The 11468-nt window shown below is 52.0% G+C and overlaps 2 protein-coding genes across 3 annotated transcripts; both read right to left on the reverse strand.

Annotated features, from left to right (window-relative positions):
• Positions 1 to 1728: 1728 nt before the first annotated feature.
• LOC135455803 (fibrinogen-like protein 1-like protein) lies at positions 1729 to 7214 on the reverse strand. Of its 2 annotated transcripts, XM_064729280.1 has the most exons (5): positions 7056 to 7172; positions 6829 to 6973; positions 4015 to 4165; positions 3393 to 3521; positions 1729 to 2826 (listed from the first exon to the last, which is right to left on the reverse strand). In XM_064729280.1, the coding sequence occupies exons 3-5, from the start codon at positions 4016 to 4018 to the stop codon at positions 2198 to 2200; spliced, it is 762 nt and encodes a 253-aa protein (XP_064585350.1). In that variant the 5' UTR covers positions 4019 to 4165; positions 6829 to 6973; positions 7056 to 7172; the 3' UTR covers positions 1729 to 2197. The 2 variants fall into 2 exon arrangements, with proteins under 2 accessions (XP_064585350.1, XP_064585349.1); XM_064729279.1 differs by having other exon boundaries at positions 6829 to 7214.
• SPACA6 (sperm acrosome associated 6) lies at positions 6576 to 11156 on the reverse strand. The gene is made up of 9 exons (XM_064729571.1): positions 10931 to 11156; positions 10337 to 10408; positions 9953 to 10021; positions 9785 to 9808; positions 9621 to 9698; positions 9060 to 9163; positions 7683 to 7836; positions 6829 to 6973; positions 6576 to 6597 (listed from the first exon to the last, which is right to left on the reverse strand). Exons 1-9 carry the CDS (start codon positions 11154 to 11156, stop codon positions 6576 to 6578), a joined length of 894 nt encoding a protein of 297 aa, XP_064585641.1.
• Between the last annotated feature and the right edge of the window lie 312 nt (positions 11157 to 11468).

Here is an 11468-nt window from a genome sequence, read left to right on the forward strand (position 1 = left end):
GCCCCCGTCCTGGGGAGGGGCACATGGTGCCAGCTCCCTTCCCCTGCAGTCGGTGACCCCTGCTTTGTCCAGGCCCTGCTCCCTCCCTGAGCCCCGCACACCCCACAGCTCTGCTATCCATGGTGGGAGGAATCAGCTGCAATAAACCCTGGAGCCAGACTGTGCTGCCTCATGTCTGCCTGCACAAGGTGTGGGGGGTCACTCTGCCCACTCTTCAGGGTGGCAGACTTGGGGGAAACTGTGTTAGGCAATACTCCTTTCAATGGCTTGTTCCAGCCTGGACTGTGGCTGTAAGGCTACAATCAGCCAACAGGGCCAGCAAAGCCCCGATCATGCACAACCCTCACTCACAGTTTGCCCCTGTTCATGGCTGGGTGGTTGCTTTGTGCTGATAAAGAGAAGAAACCACCACAACCTGGAGTGTGGAGAGGGCAGTGGACTCCCTGAGTGTGTGAGTGATGTGGGTCAGTCAGTCCCATTATTCCCTGCTGCAGACAGGGAACGTGTCTATGAAGGTCCCTTGTGATGCAGGGAAATTTGATCTTGGGGCCTGAAAGAACCCACAGCTCCTCTCCTCCCTCTGTGGAAGGAAAGCTGAGCCCAAGGAAGGTTTGTGGCTCAGAATGCTGAACACCATGGGACTCTAGAGCCAAAATCTGTGACCAAGGTCCCAGGGCACTTGCAGAGCTGTGGCAGTGCATTGTTCCTGAGGAGCCGTCAAGTTCACAAGGAGCATTCTTTGGCAGCCTTGGAGGCACCTGCAGGTGGGCAGCACTGCTTCCTGGGAAGATGGAGAGAGATATGAGGGTGCTGCTGGCTGAGAAAGGCTTCCCAGCTGGAGCTGAGCTGAGAGCAGCACTTCTGGACTAAGAGATGTGGCTGCTGGCTTAAAAAGGCATTGGTGCTCCAGCCTGGATGCACAGCCTAACAGAAGGGGAGAGGCTGGACAAGGGCTTGGGGCTCCTGGTAAACAACATTCCAGCCAGCAGGGAGCCCTGAGTGGTGCTGAGCTGCATTCCTGGGTCTCTGTTGGAAAGAGAATAGCTGCACTCAGTGATCCTTGTGGGTCCCTTCCAACTCAGAATATTCTGTGGATCTGTGATTGCAGCCAGTGAGACATCTGCTTTGTCAGCACTGCCAGACAACAGTGCAGCAGCCAAACATCCTCCCTCTGCTCAGCATCAGAAACCACACCACAGGTACCATGTCCACTGCTAAGCTGTCCAGTGCACAAGGTTATCACCACACCAGAGCACTTCCACACAGACCCAAGCTGATCCAGAATCTCGAAATTCTGGGATCCCTGCCCTGTCAGGCTGTCTCAGCTCTCACACCAGCCCAGACAGACCAGCCATGTGGTGCAGTGTGTCCTTGCAGTACCATTCCACTCTCCCAGTTCCCTCCCAGCACTCACAGGGTTAATGAGGCAGGATGACACTGGCCTGGCTTTCCAGGTCATGGCTGGCATGGTCCAACTGACCTGGTGCTTCCCTCACACCCTCTGCTTGCTGTTGGCTGTGTGATGCTACATTCCCTTTTTGGAAGATGCCCTACTTGGAATGCAACCCTCTTCTACAAGTGAAAGTTTTGTCTCTAATTCCTCACTTGAGCTGTATGAAAAAATCTTCCTTTGAAGACTTTTTCTTACTGCCCTAGAAGCCTCAGGTGTGTTTCTGGCAGGAAACAGGCAGCAGTTGCAAGGAGTTCCCAAAAAAATGAAGGACACTGTGCAGGTCTGAAAGTGATTTTATTCTGCAGGATGAACACGGACTGCAGCAGGGATGTGTTGTGGACATGGTCCACCCTGGGTTTAGTATAGCTTAGGTTAGGTTAGCTGGTGATGGTGGATACTTTTCTGCTGAAAACATCTGTACCCACAAAGCAAAAAGAGCTTAAGGCCATGCTGATCAGGAGGGGTTTAGGTTTCTGAGCACAGAGTTCTCTCCAGAACCAACATGCTTGGATACTGCAATATTTATAAAGATGCATTCTAATAATATTCCCCCCAAAACCCACCAAAAGTGAATGGCCAGAGACAGAGCCAGGAGCTTTGCTGCTTTTCAGGACAGGAGGAAAACAAAGCAGTTTTTGATACAGAGGAACAACCCTATTCACCCCCAAGGCCTCATCATGAAATGGGCCCCATCAGGGCACTGGCTGGGCCATGTGCTGCATGTGGACAGAGGGGGAAGGAGTTCTAGGGGTGTGGGGTTGGTTTGATGAGGATGGCTGAAGCTCTGCAGGTCCCCTTGCACAGCTTGCCCCACGTCAGCCCCCCCTTGACGTTCAGCTGCACAGAGTAACACGCCGAGTACCACCACCCACCCCCATAGCGTGAGGCACAGTTCCCTCTGTAAGTGTCCTGATCCCGATCCTTGGTGGAGAACTTCATGTTGTTGTGCACTTTCCTGGGATTGTCAGAATCCATGGCGTCCTCTGCTGTCCCTGAGTGCGCTCCCAGCCTCAGCCGGTAGCCCTGGGACTCATCATCCAGGCTGAATAGGTTGTAGTCTGCGAATTTCATGTTGTTTTCAGCATCCCAGATGACAAACCTGACCTGGTAGATTTTCTGCCTGGTGATCTGGTGGATGTACTCAGTGCCCAGCCAGAAGTCAGCGTGCACATTGCCAAAGCCGTGCTTGTAGGTGCTCCAGGACTCGGCCCAGGTGATGTCCGTGTTGTGCCGGTTCCTCTGGATGACGGTCCAGCCCCCGTCTGCCCCGCTCATCTCACAGAACACCATGATGGGGTGCAGCCCCGTGGGCTGGATGATGTATACACCACTGGGGCTGCCAGCCAGAACCTCGCTGCAGTCCCTGGGCCAAGCTGGGGCAGCACACAGGGGGACAGAACAAAACCTGGGCATCAGGACAAGATCCTGGTAGGAGGGAGATTCATCTGGCCAGGGCATGTGGGGGATAACCAGCTCTCCCAGGCCAGAGAGGTCTGGAGGTGAGAGTAGGTTGACCTCAACCCTCTGTTCCTTTTTCATAGGGAAGACCAACAGGAGTCAGCCCCATTGAAAGGCCCCAGACTGACTGAGCTATGTGGATTAGCAGCCCCAGAGGCTGAATACCAATGGGCTCCCCTGGGTCTCCTGACAAAGGAGCTGTGCCACTGCAGCAGGGCCATGCTGGGAGGGAGGTGAGGAGGATCTAGCCCCTCCCTGTGACTCAGGGAATGGGGAAAAACAATCCCTTCAAGCACAAAGCCACCCCTCCCAGCCTGCACAGTGCACACATACACAGAGCCCTGCAGCCTGTGCTGGGCACACCTTCACCATCCTCCATCCTGGAGCAGGACCAGGGTGAGGGACAGTGCACAGTCCTGCCCCACCCAAAGCTGGCTGAACACATGCACATAACACCAGATACCCAAGGGATGTTACCTACTGGTTCTCTTCAGAGCACTCAATGAAGTGTTGGAGGGAGATTTCTTGAAGGTGTTTAGGCTTTGTGTGTGCACACAATGGCCTGGTGAAGCCAAGATGAGCAGAGAAGCAAGGAACAGAAGACACTGAGCTGGTAAAAAGAGACAAGAAGAAAAGAAGAAATGTGACCATCCCTCCCACGGCACCAACATCACAGCTAACAGGAGCCTGTGAGGTGCAGGAGGGCACCAAACATGCTGGGCAGCATCAGGCTGCTCCCTGCAAGCTGCAAAGCTTACCAGAGGGGTCACAACCTGCCCTTTCCCCCTTGATCTGTGGTGGACAAGTCAAACACGGGGTAGTTTTGGGCAGAACAAAGCAGCCAACAACTGCCTGAGCCAAGTTTCACCCCTGCTCCCTGGAGCAGGGACCTGGCTGGGCTAAGCCAGAAGCCAGGGCATGAGCAGCTGGTGCTCAGAGGTGGCCAGTGGCCCTAAAGGGCACCGGTGCCACTGCTCCCCCTGTGCAGGAAGTGCACAGGGTGCAGGAAGCAGAGCATGGAGCCTCTCCCCCTGGCTGAGCTGCCCTAACTTTGCTCTCCCCATTGCTGGCAAGCAGTGCCCACTTCCCAGCCCTGTACTCACCCATTGCTCCCTGTGGAAATGCCCTCTGGAGCGCAGAGCTCTGCACTGGCCGGGCACACAGAAGGATTTGTAGTGCCCTCTGCACTGGGCGGGCTGAGTGAGTCCTGCCTCCCTTTTCTGCTGGAGGAGATCAGGTTGGTTTCCTTTGTGCCTGCAGAAAACACCAGCTGAGCTGGAGGTGCCTGTGGTTGTGGATTGCAAAGAAAAGAATTCCCGTGCCAGCAAGAATCCTTGGAATGGTCTCTCCTGTGAGTGCTGAGTGACTTGGATGGAATTTCCCCAAGGAACAGCATATTTGCAAACTTTGAAGAGCATTGCTCAGCAAACACTTGAATGCCACAGTGCCCAGCCAGGTGGAGAGCAAACACAGGTCTGTCCCTGCCTCCCACCACTGCAGCTGGTGCTGCCAGGTCAAGGGGCTCTTGTTTAATCTGCTCCAGCCCAGCCTGGCTTGGGGTGGGGCAGCAGAGCAGCCCCAAGGTCCCCATGGAGGGGAACTGCTGTGGGGCAGGGTTTGGAGCAGCTGGTGTGTTCTGGGGTGCATGAAACAGGAGAGTGGTCTGTATTTGGGGGAAGCAGGAGAAGTCTTGACTCCTCAGTGGGACACAGTCCTGCCCTGCAAGGAAGCAGCTGAAGGGCCTGATAAAAGGTTTCTGTAAGGCAGGTGAGACAGTTGTGGCCATGCAGGGTGAGAAGAAAGCATCTGCCCAGGAATGGAGTAAAAACAGGTGGATGGAGAGCAGCAATGGGGATCTGAGCATGTACAGAGGGGAGCTAAGCATGCTTGGAGGAAAAACAAGGGATTGAGTGTGCACAGAGGGGTGGTGAGGGATATCATGGTGGAGCCCATAGGAAATGAGCAATCACAGAAGGAACAGTGGGATCTGAGCATCTATGGAGGTCAGCAGAGGGAATCTGAGGTGAGAAAAAGAGGATGTGAGTTGTCCAGGGGAGAAAAGCCAGCACTAAAGAGATCCTGAAAGGATCAAAGGAGATCTGAGTACTCAAGAAGCGGAACAGACGAGATCTGGGTGCATACAGAGGGAAATGGAGGGCACAACAGTGTACAAGGGGAAAAATGGCAATGATCTGTTAGTGCAAGGAGAACAACAGAGGGATTCTAAGAGAGCACAACAAGGGGAATAAAGAGGATATGAAAGCAGCTGGATAGGAATGGAGTGCATCTGAGAGTGATTGGTGATTTTAAGTGAAGTGAATGAGAAAGAGGGGATCCAGAGGAGCACTCATAGGGAACAGAGAGAATTTGGAAATATGCAAAGGTATAGTTTGGTTTTAAGGCACTCAGAAAGAATGGCAGGGGCAGGCAGTGCACAAAAGTATAAATCTGATACAGCATCTGGCACAATAAATCTGGCTGTGTTCAGTGGGAACGTGTGAGATCACAAATTCCCCCAAACTGCAGTTTACCAGCATGGTCTAGCCCAGTCAAGTAAGAACTTACACAATCCAGGTTCACAAATAGTGTGGTTTAGGGAAGGAACAGGAAAGCAGGTTCAGGATGTTGGTGCTAACTGCACTATGGAATGTTAACATGTATTAATGACAGAAGGGATAGTAACAGGGATCAATTAGCTATAAATATATATTGACCCAGTTATATACACAAACTATTCCCAGGTCTGCACCAATACACGTGGAGGTGTGAAGCTCAACCAGAGGCATCCCTTCAGGGGAGAAGGAGAGACACTGTCCATCTGCTGATCTCAAGCAAGCAGACATGCTTTCCCCTCCTCTTTTTGCCCTGAGACTCCACTTTGATACCATAATATTTGGCCAGTTTTGCTCACATTGTTCTAGTGTTGGCCCTTGCTGGAGTCGGGGGCAGCCAAAGGGACCCATCCCTTGTGTTTCTTGACCACTCCCACTGATTCTTGCCCAATTTAAGGCAGCTCTAAAGCAAGTCTGTCAAGTTACTACCCTTCTCCCCCACCCTGCAGCATCACCACCACAGAGAGCTCTGCAGCTGGAATGCCCACCCAGGGAAAGGAAATGCTGCCCAGTACCGTGTTTTAATGTCTGCAAGCCCAAGAACCCAATATTTCTATCGCAAGCATAATCCAGGTTTTCAGAACTCTGTATTTCTATTTTAAGGCTAGCACAAGAAAAGCAACTGCAGAAATTTTGGTTCTCTGGGGTGGATCCATGTGCTACAGTGCCCTAGACTGAATCCAGGGGTCTGGAATCCTCCTGGGTACCCTGATGTCCACGTCTGCGGCGCATCTGACGGACACTGAGGCACTGCCAGCTGCCCCTGGGAGACAGAAGGAGGAATGGAGAAAGGGCGAGCAGGGAGGACACCCTATTCCCATCAGGGTGTATGTGGGGAGGACAGGGACACATGGGACATTTGGCTCAAGGGGCATCTGGGGGTTTCTCAGAGGGCCTAAGGGTGAAGCTATGGTATCCTGGGGACAACTGGGGTAACTGATTGTTACTGGAACCCCCAAAGTGACAGCAAGGGTTGTAGGGAAAACCAGGGAAAGTTGTAGGGTTTCAGGGGCAATTAGGGAATCTGGGGGAAGTAAAGGCAGCCTGGAGTGCTACTGGGTGCTACTGGAGATCCTGGAATGGGCCAGAGGGCAAAGGGAGCCCCAGGAGACATGGAGGGTCCTGTGAATTTAGGAGTCCTGGCAGTCTTTGGCCTACCCTTGGACACCTGGGTCCCCTGGTACTTGCAGGGAATCCTGAGGGACTGAGAATGCAGAGGGGATAGGGAGTCCCAAGCTGGTCTGAGAAGAGCTCCAGAAGCATGAGGGTTTTTAGAGTATAGTTCACCAGGTCAGGAGTACTCACACCAACAGCAGAACTAATGCCATGGAGCCAAAACCCAGAGCCAGCCCCAGGTATGGTATGTGGGTAGGTGTCTTGTCATCCGACTTCAGCACAGTGCTGAACAGAGTCTGCAGTCCTTTCTCTTCCTCCACGCTTCCCTCTGACACTGTGGAGAGCCAGCCCCCTCAGGTCATGCGCCCTGCACCCAGGGACCAGCTATCCCTGCAGCTCTTGCTCCAGCCACAGACCTCTCTGTCCCCAGTGACCCAGGCACCTGGGGGTCCCTGATCCACCCCACACGCTCCCAGGGGAGTCAGGCACCAGGGAACACATGTGCTGTTCACATTCTCTGAACAGAGAGAGACATAATTCTCTCTCCTAGGATTTTTCTTAGGGAAGGTAGTGAGAAGTTCCAAGAAGAGAAAACAGTTTTTATCTCTATTTGTTGTTCTTGTTGTTTAGCACATGTGGAATGTGTCATGGAGATTGTTTACTATGAGTCATTTGTTAATTTGACACTTGTGAGAGTTGTTTAGATTGATTAGCTGATTAAATTAAACCTGTGCCATGGGTGTTTCCAGACAGGCATGGGTTTTTCTTTGGTATCTTTTTGGTATAGTTTTAAATAGTATTGGTGTAATATACTATAGCTTAATAAAGCATTTCTTCAGCCTTCCGAAATCATGGTGTCAGAGCACATTATTCCTGCGTTGGGAGAACCCAGAACTGATAAACACATGCTCTAATCCACCTGCTCACCATGAACCAGGTGTCCTGGCACCCTGCTCACCCCCTTTCCGTGAAGCCAGGTGTCCCAAGTCCCACTCTGCTCCACCCTGCTCCCTGCCCCGGGGCTCTCAGGTGTCTGGGCTCACCATTGAGGTAGAAGAACTTGCGGATAATGGGCTTGGTTTGCTCCCCCAGGCGACAGGCAACGGTTCCTGGAGCAGGTTCCTCAATGGTCAGACTGAAGGGCTTCTCTGGATTCCCCTTGAGCTCCTTGAACAGTGCCATGTCCTGTGTGCGCAGCTGGGGCACAGGGGGACCCATCAGCACTGCCCAGAGCAGTGGGCACACAGAACTGCACACACAGAGGCACCTGTGTCCTGCGCGTGCTTGACATGTCCCCTTCGTGCTTCTTGTGCACACAGCTCCCATCCCACGTGCATGTACACCCAGCGTGCACACACAAGTCACCTCCTGCACATGCAGGAAGGACTTCTTCCCTGTGAGTGTGGTGAGGCCCTGTGTAGCAGAGCATCTCATCCCCTCAAGAGCCTATCTGTTGTTTGTTAGCCAGTCAGATAACTCAAACAGGACAATCTGTCTTGTAATGAGTTGTTTTTGCACCACTGGGTTGGCATCTCCCAACTGCCAATAAACACCTTTCTGTCAAGGTGAGACATGGAAGATAAGCTGGATTTCTGACTGACAGCAAGTCACTTTACAACTATAAAAGCCACAGCAAACTTCTTCTATAGGTTTTCCTGAAAATGTGTGGAATGTCTCACATAAATAGGGACACCTATTTCCCAGTTAATCCACCAGGGTTTGAGTGAAGGAATCTGTGTACATTATTGTCATTTTGGTGGTAAAGTTACATTTGGCTCCTATTCAATACTATTTCTTTTGCTAGCTTTAATATAGATACCTTGATATAGTGCACTGTTCTGTGTTATGCTGTAATCTATTAGTAGTTCTTTTAATTTTATACTGTGTAATAAGTAATTCTGATTAAGATCTTTCATCTCTTTTGCCTGTTCATTTGTTTATTAAATAATTCCTTTTTATAAATATATCTGATTTGCCATAATTCAGACTCGAGGGCCAAAATAATTCCTGAGATTTAAACTGTTGCCAAAATCTGAGGCTAAGGAAGGATTTACCTTCACCTGAACCTATCTCTCGGAAAGAGTTTAAATACACAAAGGAATCCTTTCTGACCCTCAGATTCAGCAGCAGGGCTTCTTTAACAAACTTTGCCTGAAGCTCCCACTCTGCCTACAACACCCTGGCACAGGTTGTGCAGGTCAAATGTGGTATCCTTGGAAGCATCCAAAGCCAGGTTGGTTGGGCCTTGAAGCAGCCTGGTCTGGTAGAAGGCGTCCACACCTTCCAGGGGATTGGAATGACATGAGATTTAAGGTGTTTTTCAACCCAGAGCATCCTGTGATGTTATGATTCTACATGTGCACACATGGATCTGAGAACATACATCTGCTCACACCCTTGCAGGACCACGTGTGACTCACATTTGGGGCAAACAACCAGGTGACAGGCACGCCGGGCGGGATGTGGAAAGGCACAGTGCAGCGCAGCACGATGGTTTCATCTGTGTAGGTCCACAGGTCCTGCACTGGGAGCATTGACAGGCTCGTGAGCTCCCATCTGCACATGCACTGGCAGACATGATGGTGCTCCTGTGCTGGCTGCAGGGATGGGCAGGTGCACTCAGCGTGGGACCGTGGGTGAGAAACACGGGGAGTCCCCAGAGATTTCTGTGGTGAAATCCTGTCTTCTGGATCAACTTTGCTCACTATGATTTCATTATAACACTGAACACACCTCCATCCCAAAAGCTATCTGCCCCCAGTGTATGACCACCTTACTGAGCACACATTCTGCATTTTTCTAGCTTAGACCTTTGAAAGCAAAGTTAGATCATTTGACCTCAATCAGGACCAGAAGTGTGACTGGAGTCACTCAAGTGCCACCAAACATAAAAAATAGCACAAAAATAACCTAAGAATGGGAGGAAGTTGAGGAAGATTTCCTTACCATTAACACAACAGCCTCTCATGGCCCCATCATACCTGGGCAGTCCAGGGCAAACTGACAGTCCACGAAGCGGCAGGTAGCACACTGGAACACACGGGCAGCTGGCTGGAATCCTGGGAAAGAGAGACTTGGTGGTCCCAGGGAAGTGGGAGATGTACGAGGAGACAGGGGAGGGCAAGACAGAAGGATGGGCACTCACCACAGGGTGGGACACAGGCTGGAACTGGTGGGGAGGAAGCAGCGTTAGACTGGGCATCACTGGGGACCCACATCCTTGTTATGAGCTGTCAGGATTCAGCCCTTGTCCAGCCCAGATGGGGTCCCTGGGAGTTTCTCTAGGACAGGGGTTCCCAGGGTGGACCCATACCTTTTTCCAGCTCGCTCAGCTTCTTCCAGATTCTGTTGACAGCTTCCTGCAGAGACTTGTTCAGGGACTCTGGCGTGTCCCAAATGTGCAGGTAAGACAATGTGCCCTCCCCCTGGTCCCCATAAACCTTTCCCAGACCCCACAGATCCTTTATATAACTCACTTTGACTCCATATATCCCTCCTGAAGTGAGATACTTTCCCAAATATCCTCTCAAACTCCCCAAGAAGCTGTATAACTTGAAACCCATCTATCCTCAGAATTCCCCAAATATCCCTTTACAGCTCCCAGGCTTTCATATATCCTCTATTTCACCTCCACACCATCCCTCTTCAAGGCCTCCACATCCCACCCCCCTTGTCCCATGTCCCTCAGCCTGCTCACTCTTCCATCGCTCCTCTAGAGAATACATGGCATCCATGACGATCTCCCGAAGCTCCTCACGCTGTCCTGATGCTGGAACCAGCACAGGGACACAGGAATCAGTACAGGGTTAGGGTTGGAGTTTCAGGGATGGGATGGTTCAGTAAGGTCTGGGGGTTTCTGGGGGTTTCTGAAGTCCTGAACAAGATTTAAGGGATACTGGGAAAGGTTCGGTGTCCCTGTGGATTCCTAAGGTCTTAGGTAGGGCCCCAGGGGCCCCCAGTGTGTCCTTGGTCACGGTTGTGGGATTCTCAGGGTTCCAGGCAGGTTTGGGATTCCCAAAAGTCCCTGGGGGCCAAATCAGGACTGAGAAGACCTTAGCTTGTCTGGGGTGGGTCCCTAGGGTCCCCAGCTTCCTGGAATCTTGCTCAATGTCAGTGTGAGGGCCTTGGTTGAAATGGGAAACCCCAGAGGGCTCTGGGGTGCAGTTCAGGGTGCGGATCCCCTTTGGGATGGATGTCCCTGGTGGAAAGGAGGGACAGGGATTCAGTCAGGACAGACGTCCTTGGGCAGGCTCCCTGTTGGGTTTGGTGTTCCTAGGGACTCATGACGTACCTACAGTGACAGAGGCAAGTGGTTTAGAAGCCTCAACAATGGCCTCAATGCATTTTTTATGTCTGAGCTCATCGACAAAGGCCCCAGTAATCTCATGGCAAAGCCGTGCCCGCTGAATAGGGGGCCCAAAGCAGAGCAGGCAGGGGTTAACCTCAGGGAGGCAGGGCATCAAGACCCACAGCCACAAGCTAAGGTTTCTACTATGCCAGGGGACTAAAACCAGCATCAGGGCCCAACACCACCACCCCATGACCCCAAACCTAGCACACAAGTGCCTGGCTTCCCTGGACAAAGGCAGGGTTCCAAGGTGGAACCTCGGCACCTGGGTCGCCATGGAACCAGGTAAGGCAGGAGGCCACACTCTAGCCAGCCACACTGACCTCACACCAGCCAAAGGTGTGGGCAGAACCCAGCAAGGAATGTGTAAGCCTCACATTTGAGCAGGATGAACTGAGCCCAAGGTGACAGCAGCCAAAGATGGCTGGGACTGTCCAGGACATGGTGTTTGTATGTCCAGAGGAGATTCTTCTGCCTCTCC

The sequence above is a fragment of the Zonotrichia leucophrys genome, chromosome 19, assembly GCF_028769735.1.
Source record: "Zonotrichia leucophrys gambelii isolate GWCS_2022_RI chromosome 19, RI_Zleu_2.0, whole genome shotgun sequence".
Classification (NCBI taxonomy): Eukaryota; Metazoa; Chordata; class Aves; order Passeriformes; family Passerellidae; genus Zonotrichia; species Zonotrichia leucophrys.